This window comes from Falco peregrinus, chromosome 2 (assembly GCF_023634155.1).
Source record: "Falco peregrinus isolate bFalPer1 chromosome 2, bFalPer1.pri, whole genome shotgun sequence".
Classification (NCBI taxonomy): domain Eukaryota; kingdom Metazoa; phylum Chordata; class Aves; order Falconiformes; family Falconidae; genus Falco; species Falco peregrinus.
This window is the reverse complement of record NC_073722.1, coordinates 96,648,814-96,665,370: the sequence shown is the minus strand read 5'-3', so window position 1 is coordinate 96,665,370 and position 16,557 is coordinate 96,648,814. Positions and strand designations below refer to the sequence as shown.

Here is a 16,557-nt window from a genome sequence, read left to right as displayed (position 1 = left end):
GCAGGGCTTTCGGCTTGGTTCTCAGCTGCAGGCTGGTTTGTCTGTCTTTATAGACACCATGTCTCTTTATGAAGATTCTGTTCTCTGCGTTGTCATTTTGTTATAAAAATATGGTTTTATTGAAATAGGCAATATTTTAATGTAAAAAAGTGGTTACAATAACTGTCAGCCTTCAGACTGTAAGTCAGCAACAGTTTCTGCTTTGAGTCTACTCTGGCTGCCTGTTAGTCTCTTCTCAAACTCTTCTTCACTAATTTTTCCCTTTTTTAATTTTTTCAAGAGTCTTGTGTCATTCAGCAACTCTTCCATATCCTCATCTTCAATATCAGAGCCCTGTTGGCAGTTAATAAACAACAAATTAAACACAGCACCAAAAAGTTTTCATTCTATACAGCTGAATACAAGAGAAGTTTACAAAGCAGATTTTGCCAGGATTAGCCAAGCATCAGGAAATGATACTCTGTTTCTACCTGCGAAACTGTCTAACACTTGGTTACAAGTGTTGAGAACTGGAAAAAGCAAAGGGGGGCGGGGCGGGGGAGGGAAATGCTGTCCATCATCATGCCATGCTGCTGCACCTCTGAGAAATAAAAACGTGCTACCTCTGCTGGGGACATTACTGACTAGCATCAGGGTGCTGAGAAAGTGTTTTAGTGTTTGGCTTTAAAATGATTCTCTTAATTTTTTTTAAGCTTTGCCTGCTTCAAGGTCTGAAAAAGTTAATTTACCATTGTCAGTTCCATCCAACTAAAATCCCATGGTGCTCTGCCATTGGAGAGCATGTACCTATGCCAGAGTAATCGCATGCATTTTAATAAAACGGACACAATTTACCTCTTCACGCTTCCTTTTAGCTGTTACTTTCTTTTTCTTCTCCCTCTTGGCTTTCTGTTTGGACCAGGCTTTGTTCTTTAAGAATTTCTTTTTCCCTCCATTTTCCTCTCTTTCTTTTCTTTGTTGTTCTAATTGCCTTTGTCTCTGTTTTTCTCTGTTTTTATCCTTAAATGAAATGGAGTCTGTATTAACAGCAACTGGAGTAAAGTCTGGAAAAGATTTTCCTCTTAGTTCAGGCATCTTTGGCATTTTTAACAATGCAAAACCTTTAGCAAGGCTAGCAAAATCCAGATCTGTTAAAATAAAGATTATAAAGTCAGTTTCTTGCTGGATAAAAAGTTAATTTAACTTAGCAAGTCAGAGGAAAAAAAAAAGACAACAACGCAACATTATCTTCCTGTATTGTAACAATACTAAGTCACCTTTATTTATGCTTTTGTCAGTTTGGTCAAACTCGCTCATGTTTTCTCTTGAAAACAATGAGAAACAAGTTGTTTGAAAAAAATAGTTTTTTCAGAACCTGAGGCTGCAGTGACCTCAGGAATCAGGAGCTGAAGCTTGTGGACAGTAAGACTGTTTTTTCCCAAAACCAAACACTGTCTTCTGAACAGAAGAGTAGAAGATGCCAGCCCCTGCTGGGAATTACCTCTCGTTCGGAAGATCAGATTACATTCATGTTTGGCATAAGCCTGGACGTAAGACACAAAAGCTTTCATCCCTTTCTCGAACACTGCCCGGTCAGCTAGGGCCAGAGACTGCAGTTTTGGAAGAAGATCTACCACGTTTGTCTGTGGTTTCATTTCCTGCATGGGACACTGAAAACCGGAAAAGAAATACAAAACCAAAGGAAAAGTTCAGCGGAGTGATGTAAAACGCATGTTGGAACGCGTGCTCCTTCCTTCCCTGGTTCATCTTCAGTCAGCTTTGAGCCTCCTTCCTCCTCCTCGGCCATTCCACCACGCGCCCACCATCCAGCCCCACGCAGCTGTCCTACCCAGCAGAGGAGTTCACACACCACAGCTGCAGGGAGGCACCATCCTCCCCTCATACCTTACCAAGCCACGTTCTCATTAGCAGGCTCCTGCAGAATTTATACAATTAATCCCACAAATGCAGGACCAGGCACGGGTAGTTCTCAAGAGTTACAAACCAGCGGCACAGAGGGTGCAGTGTATGACGGGGGTGGCAGGGCTGGGGGTCGGAGTGTAAGCCAGTGCTGTCCTTCTGGAAATGCTCCATCTACACACCCTTGGAGATGCAGAGCCTTTCCCGGCTCAGTGCATCACGTATTCCCATCACACACTCGGTGGGTAACACTGGGAGTGATTGTGTTCCCACACATAGTTGCATTTGGCGATGAATAAGCAGCTCTCATCTTTGCTTCAATTTGGCACCTCTGCTAAAGCATTACCGATGCGTATGACCTTAAATTCTACAAATGCCGATTTCAAAGCTCCTGTTAGTAAGCCCATCGCCATGCTCTTCCCTGCTTTGAGGTACAGTGACAGTCTACTGACCTTTTGGTTGATGGAGAGAAAGTTAACGTACGATTCTTCCATGGGAAGCAAAAACACAAGCGCACTACCGACATTGCCAATCCGCGCTGTCCGACCACACCGATGCACAAAGGCGCTGAAACGACACAGCCCAGAGCTAAGCCAGGAGGGGACGCTCAGCCTGAGTGTAAAGCATTAGGCAGGCAGCAGAAGGGCCAGTCCTGCAGGACGGGAAGCACAGGGCGCTGTACACTTGAACTAAACCCACCGGAATCAGTAGAACGCAATACAAGAGATGCACAGCAGTCCCACACAGGTCAGGGCTGTGTGCTAAAGCAAGGGGAACCTGGTTTGGGGGTGATGTTTAAGCAAGTTGTATGGAGAACTACGACAACGGAAGCCGAAATACACGGAAAAGCGCCTTTCATGTGAGCTTTCAACATCCCGTTCCTCGAAGAGCGCTCTCCCCACTCCTATTGCTGCTCTCGTTCACCCCAGCATCTCACCTCTCACTACATCTTTCATATTCTCACACTAAGCCTGACACCAGGGTGCCTCTGCTCACAAACGTGGGTTCATGTGTGCACTTGGAGCAGCTCCCAAGCAGTGATACCATGTTTTCCACAGCTGCGTGTTCCCAGTTTGGATCGGAACAGTACAGTAATGTGACCAGAAGCAGAGCTAAAGTTTTCAGACCTGAAGGCGTACCTTGCACTGCTCGGTGGGTCATACTGTAAAACCCAGTGCACCTCTGGAATGTCGATGCCGCGGGCCATCACATCAGTGCAAACTAAAATGCCACTAGGAAGAAGAAAAAGAATTTTGTCATTAAACTGTGATTTGAGAAGAGCCGGTCTCCCACCACCCCAGCTGCATATTCTGCATCTGCACTGGACAGTGAGGAACAAAAGGTTTTAAAACATTTGTTTTTTCAAAAGAGACAAAATATTACAAAGTAGCTATAAGGAACATGATTTACATTACATCACTATGAAAAAATCAATTTCCTACGACAAGTTCTGGTTTTAAATCACCACTGCGTCCACCGCAGCTGGATGTAATATGATAAACCTTTTAATAAAACATTTAAGAGACTGAAAAATTTAGCGTACTATTTTAAACAGCTGTTCCAGTCTGTTGGTAATTATTTTTCTTACAACATAAACTGCTAAAACTCAGGTCCCATGCAATAAAAAATGACAGCTAGTAAGGCAAGAGTCTCTTAACAACATCCTGCAAAGCTGACAGAACACTTTTCTGCAGGTAAGTTACAGCACTGTGTTGCCATATTTTTCATTATATGCTAACAAACCAGAGTCCTGCGTTTCCACTCAGAAAAGGTTATTTTCATTACCACTCCCCTACCACCACCACATTAAGCAGCAAGGCTAACACGTGGTTGTCACACTGCCCTGTGAAAGCAGAAGCTGGGATCGCAGCGGTAACGACAGGTTCACAGCACGCATGTTTGGCCAGCAAGAGCGCAAACCACAGCGGGTCCCAGGCTGCAGGATATCCCAAATCCATCTTCCTGCACCTTCCATGCTGCCACACAGATTATCTACGTCAGGCTGGACACGCTCCAGCCACATTTTAGCTTTGTTTGTGATCATACCTTGAGACCCTAACGATAGTTTGTGTTGTTATAAATACATTCAGAACCTACTTGTAGCATTGCCCTCAGCGCAGCACCGCTCCTCAGTGCTTCAGTGGCAGAAAAATATTGTCAGACAAAATTGCACACCCTTACTACTTTTTACTTCTGCCTGGTTTAGCCTTTACATATGTTCTTACCCTGGGAGCTTCCGAAACTCAGTAAAAATCTTGTTACGCTTGTGTTTCATTTTCCCATGAATGCTCATTATTTTCACTTGTTTAATTAAGGATTCCAAAGCCTTCCCATAGTATTCCACACAGGCACACGTGCTGTTGTGACAAAGACAGATGTAAAAGCAAAAGATTATGCTGCATTTTTAATCTGGTTTAGACAGTCATGCTAGAGTGGTCAGATACCTTTAAAAAAATACATGCTATTGCCTATTTTATTTAAAATATGTACATAATTTTTATAATTGTCATATAACTATCTATAATGCCTTACTTTAAAAATCCATATAAAAATCTATGTTTTGCTTAATACAGTTCAACACAATCCAGACATGAAGCACTGATCAATCTCTTTTTAGCACCATATTCTACATGGCAACTATTAAAATTAATCACTTTTAAAACAGCTGTGTCCTTGTCAATGCAGGGCACAGTTTGGGAATTTAAGGACCACCATACTCTTTTCAGAATGAAGCGCAAACAGCATTACCTGAAAAAGACAAGATGTTTTTCCTGTTTGTGCTGTCGAAGGAAATGCACCAACTGATTAAATTTTTCATCTGCTTTGCAGATCTATACAATGCAAAAGAAAAAAGAAAAAAAAAGTAAGAAAATGGACTTGAAACAAAGTGATCTGCCAGTTCCCCCCATTCACTGTGCACCGATAAATACCTACAGGCAGAATTTTTAATACTGATCATTTGTACCACAGTTCATCATGTGGAATGTTACTCTTATGTACCTTGCTTTAAGGAAAAACAAACACTTAAGCTCCCAGTGTTGCCATCCCCAGCCGTAACCCCTCTCCTGCAGCAGCATCCCACGTTTCCCTCAGCCACTTCCCTGAAATGGCCAAAGCCTCCTCCCACAACCCAGCCACTCTAAGCAGGTCAAGGAGCCGCAACAGCAGCGCAGCCAGTTTAGGGTTACAACAGCTCCTGACCACTCAAACAAAACTCACAGAGCAGGAAACAACAGGGTTACTAATTTAGATCTTTCTCGCTAGCTTGATTACTGATCTTTGGAGAACCTGCAAAAGCTTTATGTCTTTGAGACTTCTGGTTCCTCCACTAATGTGACCCTAACAGGCCAAGACTTCAACAACTTATTAATAGAGCCAGGAAAAAAGGAGAGGGAACAAGAAACTATCACGAAGCGCAGAGGTTCACACCATATAATAGTTCTCCAGGCGTGTTGGAGTTTTCTGTGTGTTGCTTGCTGCCACTCCCTTCTCTTTCACGGAGATGCGGACAGGATTCCGGAGACCTGCCCTCACCAGGTTCTCCACCTCTTGAGTTTGAGTTGCTGAGAACAAACCTGTCCGCCTCTGCTTGGGCAAAAAGTCCAGAATGGCATTTAAACTGCAAGTAAGCACATGTAAAATATAATTGTTCCAAGCCTTCCCTCAGAAAGAAGTTAAGTCACTGCAAGTATGAATCTACAAACAAAACAATTTTTATTATCAAGTGCCAATCTTCTATTGAACTAGCTTTCTGAACTTTGAAGGAGAAGAGAGACATCAAAGCTTCTTGGTTAATGTGTTTTAAGCCACTGTGATGTGTAAATAATGGTATTTATTCAAGCAATAATATAGCATGTGCTAACATACATCAGGAAAAAATAAATTTTAAACTCTGTATTCATCAAGGATCCGCTCCTTCCTGATACTCCTCCCCCTTAGCGACTGCTTTATATAGTCTACTAAGCCAGAGAGATAGAAGAAAACAACAAATTTAACTGTAGAGGTCATTGCAGGCCACGCTTATTCACATCAATCATATATGAACTCATGTAAAACTTCAGAAGCATTACCAGAATTATTATTCAAATACCTTGCTTCAAAGCCCATATCTAGAAGTCTGTCTGCTTCATCTAATACCAACACATCAAGAGACTTCACACAACTTGCTAGATCCAGCCCATCGGCTTTTCTTCTGAACAGATCCTCCAAGCGGCCCGGGGTGGCTACAATGATGTTCCCACTGTTCATGAACAAGACAGGCAGCAGTTTGTGACTGCACAGGAAGGACCCTGGGGGAGCTGCTAACATCATCGTCACAGCACAAACCTGCACCCCAAGCTGACTGCGTTCTTCAATAAAACAATTTCAGCCTGCCACGTCTAACTGTATACATATTTCATTGCCTTTCAGATGCCATGTTGATGGGAGAAAAACGCTCAGGTGAAAGCACACCATTTGTGGTAATAAAAGTTTAGAATATCATCAGCAACTACGGAAAGCAACTACTAGCCAGAAGAAATATGTGGTACCTCTGTGCAAAAGCCAGCGGCAAATACAATTGCTTCCAAACACCATCGGTATCGGCACCAAAGAGTTGCAGAAAATTATTCATCAGCACGATCTCAATCACACCAGAGCCCACTGCTGGTCCAACATTTACAAGAAAGAAGGAGCCAAAACATTCAGTGAAGACAGTTTTTGGCTCCCCGTGCTGCACGCTGCTTCACCCAGGCAACATGTAAATGGTACCGATTTCACATGTGATCCTTTCCTACTGGATCCTTTCCTACTTCCCATTACAGCTTATCTCACTCAAGGAAAAGAAACCACCATTTCCTCAGCATACCCCCTGACACACTCATGCAATACCATCAAATTTTAGCACCAGCAGAACCAAAGCTCTAATCTGAAACCCCAAAGGGCAAGGAGAAAACTACAGCTGCGACGTATTGATAAGAATTACAGACAATCAACTCACCCACGTTCTTTAAATTTTTCAACATCTTCCATGGGATTCCTACCACCAATTAAAAGAATCTGACTGAAACAATAAACCAGAAAGATTTAGTTAATCTTTGAAGTTTTGCTAGTTTATGAATGACAGAAGTCCAAAGAAAAAGGAACCCAGGTCATGACAAGTCTAAAATTCACTCACCTAAACTTGGGGAAGTGTTTTGTGAAATGTGATAGCACCTCATCAATTTGAATAGCTAATTCTCTTGTTGGTGTGATAATTACAGCTCCAACCTGCACATTAAAAACAAAAAGAATTTATGGAAAATAACAGATTAGAAGCAAGATGCAGGAAAAATCCTCCCTTACAAGCTAAGCGAATGTGAGCCATGCTCATGATCCTAGTTTTAGACGAAACACAGAATCATTTACGTTGGAAAAGACCTTTAAGATTGAGTCCACGTTTCCACAGAAATACAATAAAGTATACAAAATAACAGAAAACATCTATGAAAGAGGTATTATACCAATGAGCAAAATACCTCTGCTCCGAGAGCCATATCTAGTGCTGGTATTTCATAGCAAATAACAGCACGAGTTCTCTGTACACTGAAATGTATTCAGTCAATGGATGATAAAAAGCATTCAAAGACTCGCCCGTAGTACCATCGTTGTAGATATTTTAAGACTGTTTTCTAACAGCTCAGAAACCTTTTTTGGTCACGTCAAATAAGAAGCTGTATCTAAGTGCACAGAAATCGCACCCCTATTTATTGTCAGGCTTTACACAGTTTATTGTAACTGTTACACCAAAGAGCTGAGCACAGTCACTTCACGTGCATGCAATTTTGCTTACTGATACTTCTCCTGAAGCCCTCCAATCTTACTCGCACACCATTAAAATATACTCAGAACTGAGAAACTTCATCTTACCTGCATTTTCTTTAGTTTTTCTTCCCGTCTGAGAAGAATTTCCAGGATGGGAATTACAAACGCTAAGGTTTTGCCACTGCCTGTTACCTGTGAGATGGGAAACAGTCAACCCTGCGTCAGCTCCAGGGACAAACCAAGAAAACAAGAAAAAGGGACTCACCGCCTCTGCGGCAACATCTTTGTTACTCATGAACAGCGGAATGGTCGCAGACTGAAAAAAACATCAAAGAAACATCACAAAGAGGCGCGTTGGCTCTAGTGACACAAGGGACATCAAAGCTCCCTGTCAGCAGCGCCAGCGCCGAGACCTGCCCCGCTGCTGCAGGGTGCGGGGACAGCGCTGCCAGCGGCCCCAGAGCGGCCCGAGCTGGGCCCCGGCCCCGCCGCCCCCTCCCCTGGGCCCGCCGCCCCCCTCCCTCAGGGCCCCGCCGCCCCCTCACCCGGGCGAGGGGCGAGCCCGGCGCCCCCCACCTGCACCGGGGTCATGCGGGCAAAGCCGAGCTCCCGCAGCGCCCGCAGCACGCCCGGACTCAGCGCCACGGGCAGCGACTCCCAGCTCCCCTCGGTCACCGCCTCCATGACTGAGGCGCCACCGCTCCGCCCGCCCCGGGGCCGGCCGGAAACACACACCGCCGCACCTCGGTTCCGGCCCCGCCGCACTCCTGGGCCGGGCGGCGGCGGGGCCGGGCGGCAACAAGAACCGCAGCACCTTGGTTCCGGCCCCGCGGCCGCCACCACCCGCCTTTCCCTCCGTGGGGAAACTCGGCAGCAGAAACCTCCCTGTGGATACAACAAAAAATACCTCGGTTTTATGGCGACGGGACTACCGCAGCGAGCACTTCTGCCTGTCTAGAGAAGCACCGTCACACCGAAGCGCCTGCAGCCCCGCAGCCAAGCCCCAGGGTTCGGATCACTCACAGTTTTCCTATCCAACCCACAGAGCGGGATGGCAGTGGGCTGGATTCCCTATCTCCCAAGAAACACTTCACCAAAACCTTTCTGTTAAACTGTACTTCCTTAAAGTATTCCAAAGGAAAAAAATAATAAACAAAGTATTTTTTTTTAAAGAATTTGTTTATTTATCGAACCTGGGTCATATTTAGATTCACAAGCAATTTTTAAATGTACATCTTAGAATTCAATTTTAAGTGTTTTACACAAAAATATTGGCACACAGCAGTCACAGTGAGGTGTAATAGCCACCTCTCTGAGGAACCGCTGCAAGTGTTTGCCCAAGGTTGAAAAAACTTTACCCGGAACATGAAAACCTGTAACAAATTTTAAATTAATTGTACAAAACCGTTTGTGTGTTACTTGTAGAGGCTCCCCCCTGGAAAAGACCCCACCCCACCCTCAAAAATGATTACAACTAATATACATCAGTCACAACATAATCCTGGCTCAGCACCCACATCAGACGCTTCTTGTAATTTTTAACCCAATCATCAGATACCGAGGAAAGTAACTTTATACAAAAACAAATCTACATATGCCTGAAAAAGAAAACACACCAGTATTTAGCATTATGCTAATTATGATCAGATAATGGCAGAGGCTGCCACTTAACTTAAATACAAGGGCTGCATAGCATCGCAATAAACCCCCAGAATCATTAACCCTTTGGCATCAGGAATCCCGATTTCCTGAACACGAACGTGTTCTGCCACAACACCAACAGTCCCAGCTTTGGACCTGTAAAAGCCAAAGGGCTAATTAACCATTGTCTGCCAAGATACTGCACACAATTGGCTTCGATATAAAAAGACTAAAAACCATATGATGAACATTCGGTAATGAGAGGAGAAATTTTCATAGCAACTATTTAAAAGAACTTTGGGAATCAGTTGATGTAATTCGGATAGTTACTGAAGACTTTCTTTTAAATAGCAACTATTTTCAATAGTACACTACATTGGAAGTGGTCAGCTGTCTTCTATTCATTAACAAAAGAAAGCTCCAATTGCTTCTCCTTGGCAGTTTATGTAAATGAAGAAGGGATTATTTCGATTTGGTAACACCTACCACAGGGTTAAAGATGTCAAAAATGCAAAGAGTCATGTTAGGGCCTTGTACCGTTTCCCTAGATAGAACTGCAAGTACTTATGGAAACAGGAAAAAAAAAGTTAGAAAAAGACATCAACATTGCTTGTTACTATGGTTGAATTACAGCATTTGCAGATTGCTTGGACCTTGCTTAGCATACAGACTAGGCAGATTGAAGTGAAAAAAATTATGCCAATTCAGTGACAAGATTTCAGCACAGCTTATGCTACAGAAGATGTATAAAAACAAATCATTCTTTAACTAGGAAGGAACATAAGCAAATAAGTTTTACAGTTCAGTAAAGAGGGTTCAGAAACTAAATGACCTTTTTGTGACCAGGATGTTTGGTAGACAGTGAACTGAAATCCGGGACCAGAAAAGTACTCTTAAACAACCCTTCGAACTTCAAAAAACCTCTTCAGATAGTAGATTTGTCCCAGTGTCATGGCAACTAGTACAAGAGCTTCGAAGAATGACCAAAGAACCACTCTGCTGTTTGTGTTGTCATTAACTGTTGGGGAGAAGAAAAAAAAAAAAAAAAGTAGTAGAGTAACAAAGCATTTAAACCAACCAAAAACACCGTCACTGGAACTGAATTACTGCACATAACCTACTGATATTTGTATCTTCCTCTTTTGCGGGGGGGGGGACACGACACATTTTGTAACATTACAAGTGTCCCAGAAGGGCTCTGGAGACTTAGAGCTGAGGGGGGAGTGCATAGTTTTCTGAACAGCCTGCTATGCAAAAGCATAAAAAAATGTTTTAACCTCAACTTCAGACAAACTGCAGCACGTTTCTCTATCCTGCCCCCCTTCAAAGAGGCCAGGCAGAAGCTTATAACTGACAAACAGAATCCACTGGCTTTTTCAAACAACATTTGCATATTACAGTCTCTCAAAGTTAAGATGGGAATTTCTAATCTCTAAAGGTTCATCATCTCCAGTTCTAAAATTTCGGCATTTTCTTAAATCACACCATCAGTAACGAATAAACCTGGAGTTATTCATAGGTTCAAAAAGTTGAGGGGCCAGTGCTCTAATATTATTTAATATTGATGTTATTATTTTAATATTATTAGTATTTTACTATTATTTAATATTATTATTAAACTTCGTATTCACGTATTAAAAATATTTGCCCTTTTTCTCACTGGGCTTTCCCTAATGCATCACTCAGCACGCTCAGTCACACTTTAAAGCTGCATTTCAGAAAGCAAGGGTTGTGACTGCAGAGTTAGCCCAGTTCTCTACTGGGAAATAACTGTAGTTCTGCTATATTTCAACGAACATTTAAAAAAAGACTTTGGTTCAATTATTAAGCCACACCCACTTGAAGGATGAAGTAGTAGTTCAAGCAAAGCCTGCCCCTGGGAACTGTATCATTACTGATACCTTCATGAACACACCATCCAAAGAACCACCGAATTTACAACAATTAAGCAAACATTTTGCATACCAGTCTTCAGTAAATGAGAGACAAGCCAATGTAAAGGCGATTGCAAGCCTCAACTACATTCTTTATTGCATGGGCAGGTCCTTCAGATTTTGTTCCAAATTATCATTTTTGGGTTTGTGGGGGTTTTTTTTCAGTAACTTGGAACAGCTTCCCTAGACTTGTATTTTAAATCACATTTTGTAAGTTCACTTGAGAGGAGAGAAGGCATTTAAGTCAAAGACACGTACTTGCTCTATGTATTCTTTCACGAACTTCCATGTACTCCTGTTCATGCTTTACAGCTGTCATGGCCACTGCTAACTCATTAATCATCTCTTCTAGCTTGTTCTGATGAGCTGCGGAATAATTTCAGAAGCATCAGAAAGTCGGTTACTGACTCAAAAACCAATTTGTCAATATTTATGAACAGTTACACTTAATTTCCTGTTGCAGAAGTTCTGAAAAGTGCAGTCTGTACAGCTGAGAACTTTTTATCCTTACAGCAAAGCAAAGTTTAGTTTTCATAGCGCCGCTTTTCCTAACACATCTCTATGGGATATAATGAGTGGGAAAACATCTTTCTCCACATGTGACGAGAAGGCAGAAGACACGCAATTTAGTCAGTACAGACCACTCATTTCCAATCCAGGCACACTCTTCCAGAAAAACAGAAGCACATGAGATCCATACCACACACACGTATCTAGTTTGACAATACCATCCAATATATTCCAAGCAAATTATCTTAACATCACAGCTTTTCCTAGTTGTTAAGCTTGCAAAAATAGAACGACTGAGAATTTAGCTTAAGATCATGATGCTGGCAAAACGAGATCACTTTCTGAAGCAACATATCGCATCTTGTCATCTGTGGGTCTAGCTGAAGCACAGCATTCAGCAGAAACAATGCCAAAGGGGCCTGGCAGAGGGCAGGAACTGGCTTCAGGTTCTGGTGCGTCATGAAAGCAGAAGAGGAGGAAGATACCAAACCAACAACAGAAAACTAGCTTGAGAGAGTTCCACAAATGGACAGATCAGAGATCTAAGATTTAGTGATTTGACTGTCAATCACAGGATCTTTTAAATACATTCCTGTTCAAAGAACTGTCCACTCAGAAATTTACAAATTATACGTGTAATTTTCAAAGTTTTCTAGCACCAAGAGAAGTCCAAGATATCGTTCCACAGACATGCCCTGGGCAATCGGCTCTCCTAAAAAGTCATGAAACCCAACACATTTTCCATCGAAGCGACATACTTGGCTTTGAAGCTATCTTATTACATTTTGATTTATAAATTAAGTGTTTCAGATCAAAATCTGAAAATAAAGCTAATCAAAATACACACCTTATTGGGAACAGTCAAAAAGAGGATCAGAGATTAACACTCCTACAAGTTATAATTAAAATCTAAATAGCTGTGTAAACCACACTCCCTTTGCTAATACTGTAAATCCCTTATTTTCATGGCCATTTGGTCACTGCAGTAAGTGCAATTCATTAATAAGAGAAGTTACAGTTGCAGGGATTGTTTAAATCCACTCAAAGAATAAAAACAATCAAAGAAAAAGTGCCTCAAAAATTTAAAGCTGCACTGAATTCTTTACAACAGATATATTCAGACTCTATAATTTAACCAAGTCTTAAAATAATAATGAAAAATTAGGAATTTGTTACTTTTTAAGTTATATCAAGCACTCAATGCACCCAGTTATTTACCTGCTAAAATAGAAAACAAGAATTTATTGCCTAACTATAGTGATTTCTAAATAAAACTTAGTAACTTGTTACCCAATACATTCATTTAATTCTTCTAGAACAAATGACAAAATTAAGTTTTTCCCCTTGCAACATTACTGATCATTCATAACCTAAAAGCAGCTTACTGCTTCCAAAAGTCTTTGATTACTCAACATTCACCTTAGCAACAGAAAGCAAACACCATCTAAAATATCCAGCGCTCTTGGATGTGCAGTGTTTTAGTTTAGTTTCCCCTAAAACTCCCGATTAAATCTTCTATTAGCCAGAAAAAAGCACCTGAAGGCAAACAGTCACAGTTCAAGGACCTGATCCCAAGAGTTGCTAGGTGTATAAACCTCTCCATGGAAGCTTGCAGGTGCTCAGCATTGCTCAGAATCAGACCTTTTATGTAGTTTATTAAAAAGATATTCTCATGCTACAAACAAATGTTACAGAGAAAAAGCAAACGTTAGCTGTTAGTGAATAAACATACGCAAAAGACAAGATGCTAATGAGCTTTCAAAAAGCAGTACACATACCATCCCAGGTATCTCCACCACCTAGAGAAAAGTGTAAGAGATGAACACAAGTACAGGACAAAAGGCTGCAGATAAAACAGTAATTTACATGGCTAAGAGAAAATTTTTTATATTAGGACATTTACAAAAGAGCTCGACTAATGCATGTAGCAGCCTACATACCGCTGAGCAAACTAGAAATCAGAGAATGAAACTGATAAAAAGACTAAAAGATAAAAGCATTAGTTTCTGCAGATGGCCAAGTGATTCTCTGGTGATTCTGCATTAAATCATGTAATGTGGTCTAAAAACATCCATATCCATTTTAGCTGTGCAAGGGAACAGCTAACTAAACAGCCTGAAGAAGCAGGAATTCTGCGAATCCTGGTCAAGTTCAGAAGTCATGCATGTAGGGAAAAGCTCCCAAGCTGGGGCTCATTTCTTTCCAGGAGTCTTCCTCACCTTCTGTCTCCATGTCTTGCCCCTTCGGAGCTTCCCCGATATCAATAGTGAACATCACTATCTTGGGAGTCATGGTGGACATTCTGTTGCTAAAGCAAAACTTGTAAGTTCCATCCATGTGGGCAGCAAATGTGTATTTTCCACTGGACTCTCGATCGCCTTTATAAATTCCTTTATTATCAGGCCCTGTAATCTGGATGGGGAAAAAAAGTATCACACATTTTATTTATAACAGAGCGGGTTTAAATACACCATTACATGCATATTCTGAAATTAGTCAGTCAGAACTACCAATACCATCTGTGATCTGACTGGTTTGGCATTCTTTGTCCTTTCCCTCCCCACAACTCAAAAGCAGTGATGCATTTTTCTGCACAGAAGTTGTGGTAGGTTGTTGGGGTTTTTTTAAAAACTTCTTGGTTAAAAAAAGTCATACAAAAGCCTCTCTTACTGGCCGAGATTACTGGCCTCCTGTGGTCAAGATAAGAAGCACTCAAAAACAAGTAAACCATAAGCTACCTACAGCTCTGGCTGACAGCCACATTCCCCCATCTGAAGGCGGGGGGGGGGGGGGGGGGGGGGAAGACATTCTCCCGTATGTCAATATTACCCCTGTGCACTGTTGCGGTGACCATTCCGAACAGACTAAGGGCTCAAGCACTGAACCCTCAGGGTCACTGTGATCTTACAGCTTCCATCCCGCCAGGCTCCCAGACTCTGTGGCTGAGCTTCCAGCGGTGACATGTGAAGGGGAATGCACAGCTCCCTGACCACGTCCCGGTACCACAGCCGTGTGCAATGACAGCACTGTACCCACCCTCGGAGGTGACCCTCTCACGCTGACGTTACCCCACACAGGCAGCTACCTGCTCCTCACCAAAACGAGAGGAATCCTTATTCACCACTCTCCTACCGGTCCAATGCCTCGCTGAAGGACTCGGCTACAACTTTCACGGCTTTCAGGGCAGCAATCAACCCGAGTAAAGGCGTCTTATGAGTCAAGGGGAACCACACCGCTCCCAAACAACCAGCGCGTTTTTGTAAAGGGTATTAATTCATTCTTCCCGCCAAACAAGTTTTATTACGAATACTGAACAGAATAGCGAAGGAAACCTGAGGCGGGCGGCCCCGAAGGCAGGCAGACCGGGCAGCCAGGCCGGGCGGCCCCAGGGCACGGAACCCACCACCGCTGCCCCGCCGGGCTCTGCCCCAGCCACCACGGCCTCCGCACCCCCGACGGCGGCGGGACGCCGCCCCGGGGCTGCCCCCCGCCCTCAGCGCGGCCCAAGGCCGGCCCGCCGCCGCGCCGGTCCGCCTCACCTCCACGTCGATATCCAGGAAGCCCCCCTCCGCCACCTCGAAAATGAGCCCCATCTTCGTGCCGGACGGCACCCGCTCCAGGAAGCACTCCTCAGCGTGCGCGTCGATGCTGACGAAGTAGGCGGCAGCCGGGGCCGCCAGCGCGGCCAGCAGCGCCAGCACCGCCCGCACCGGCGACATGGCGGAGCCCAGCGGGAGGGGGCACCGAGCGGCGGGCCAGCAGGAAAAGAGGAGGGGGGACTTCCGGCTCGCGCCACGCCCCTTCCGGGGCACGGGGCCGCCGCTCATAGGCCGCCGCAGCCCCACTGCCACGTACGGCCTGGGCTACGGTGGCCGCTGAGGGACGCTCAGGAAAGGGACCGCCTAACCCATGAGGCAGGGGCGGTGCGGCCTAGGAGGCGGGGCTCGTGGTGGGGAGGAGCCAATGAGCGCGGAGCGGCGGCGGCGAGAAGCCAATCGGAGAACAAGGCGGGGGAGGGGCGGGGGAGCCGGCCTGTCAGAAAGGGCGGGAGGCTGAGGAGGCGTTGCCCAGCAACTGGTGGCGGGATTGTGGGCCGCTGTCTGGTAGTGCCTGAGGCCGCTCCCGGTCCCCGGGAAACCTGAACTTGTACCGTAAGGGAGCGACCTGGGGAGCGGCCAACCATCGAGGAAGTCCCAGAAGAGTCCGGCCCAGGGGCTGTTCATGGCGCACAAGGAGCCCAGCCAAGGTGCACAGCAGGCTCCTGCATCACCCGGGGTCGCTGTGCATAAACAGCGGTTCCTTGCCTGGCCCTGCTGAAATCCTAATTTTCAATTAACGCTTCCAGTCAGAAATACAGAAGGTCGCGCTTGAGCTTAAGGAAGTCTGTTTTCATGACTAGCTGTTTTAATTATCCACAGAAGATTTAAAGACTAAAGCACAATCTGGCTTTCTAGTAAAATATTTATGTGTTTGGGTTTGCCAAGTGAGTGTCAGCAATTGTACTCCTGGTAATGCTCAGAGATTGTGTTTGTCATCGGTTGTATGATCAATGTAATCCAAACACTTGGTTTACATCAGTAAATTTCTGCTCCTCTCCCTCCAGCTGCCAGTTCTGAGCGAGCAGAGCTGGCTGCACTGGTGCAGGCTCAGGGTGTGGAAAGGAAAGCTTTCAGCAAGAGAAGCATGAACTTGAAGAGTTGCAGGTCACGTACGCAACTGGATAAGAGACCTCTCCTGCTGAGTCACTGCAATACTTCCATCATTTTCCATGAGTTTGGATCAAGCCAGCCTT

General features: G+C 44.2%; 2 protein-coding genes across 3 annotated transcripts; both read right to left on the bottom strand.

Moving 5' to 3' along the window:
- Nucleotides 1-95: 95 nt before the first annotated feature.
- Nucleotides 96-8,413, bottom strand: DDX55 (DEAD-box helicase 55). Of its 2 annotated transcripts, none has more exons than XM_055797205.1 (14): nt 8,257-8,413; nt 7,946-7,996; nt 7,786-7,872; nt 7,055-7,146; nt 6,878-6,940; nt 5,990-6,139; nt 5,329-5,518; nt 4,648-4,730; nt 4,125-4,256; nt 3,039-3,131; nt 2,352-2,466; nt 1,481-1,649; nt 835-1,127; nt 96-333 (listed from the first exon to the last, which is right to left on the bottom strand). In XM_055797205.1, the coding sequence occupies exons 1-14, from the start codon at nt 8,362-8,364 to the stop codon at nt 166-168; spliced, it is 1,794 nt and encodes a 597-aa protein (XP_055653180.1). In that variant the 5' UTR covers nt 8,365-8,413; the 3' UTR covers nt 96-165. The 2 variants fall into 2 exon arrangements, with proteins under 2 accessions (XP_055653180.1, XP_055653181.1); XM_055797206.1 differs by having other exon boundaries at nt 8,226-8,361.
- Nucleotides 8,414-8,840: 427 nt separating this feature from the next.
- On the bottom strand, nt 8,841-15,552 carry TMED2 (transmembrane p24 trafficking protein 2). Its single transcript, XM_055797211.1, has 4 exons — nt 15,305-15,552; nt 13,985-14,177; nt 11,514-11,621; nt 8,841-10,339 (listed from the first exon to the last, which is right to left on the bottom strand). The coding sequence occupies exons 1-4, from the start codon at nt 15,482-15,484 to the stop codon at nt 10,215-10,217; spliced, it is 606 nt and encodes a 201-aa protein (XP_055653186.1). The 5' UTR covers nt 15,485-15,552; the 3' UTR covers nt 8,841-10,214.
- Between the last annotated feature and the right edge of the window lie 1,005 nt (nt 15,553-16,557).

What these genes read in the sequence shown, in the direction of transcription:
- DDX55 (XM_055797205.1), bottom strand. Translation starts at nt 8,364, where the DNA reads ATGGAGGCGGTGACCGAGGGGAGCTGGGAGTCGCTGCCCGTGGCGCTG. An exon ending in AAAAACTAAAGAAAATGCAG is followed by an intron (nt 7,147 to 7,785) that starts GTAAGATGAAGT and finishes TTTAATGTGCAG; the next exon opens with GTTGGAGCTGTAATTATCAC. An exon ending in AAACACTTCCCCAAGTTTAG is followed by an intron (nt 6,941 to 7,054) that starts GTGAGTGAATTT and finishes TTATTGTTTCAG; the next exon opens with TCAGATTCTTTTAATTGGTG.
- TMED2 (XM_055797211.1), bottom strand. Translation starts at nt 15,484, where the DNA reads ATGTCGCCGGTGCGGGCGGTGCTGGCGCTGCTGGCCGCGCTGGCGGCC. An exon ending in GCAAGACATGGAGACAGAAG is followed by an intron (nt 11,622 to 13,984) that starts GTGAGGAAGACT and finishes ATTATTCCGCAG; the next exon opens with CTCATCAGAACAAGCTAGAA. An exon ending in TGAAAGAATACATAGAGCAA is followed by an intron (nt 10,340 to 11,513) that starts GTACGTGTCTTT and finishes TCTCCCCAACAG; the next exon opens with TTAATGACAACACAAACAGC.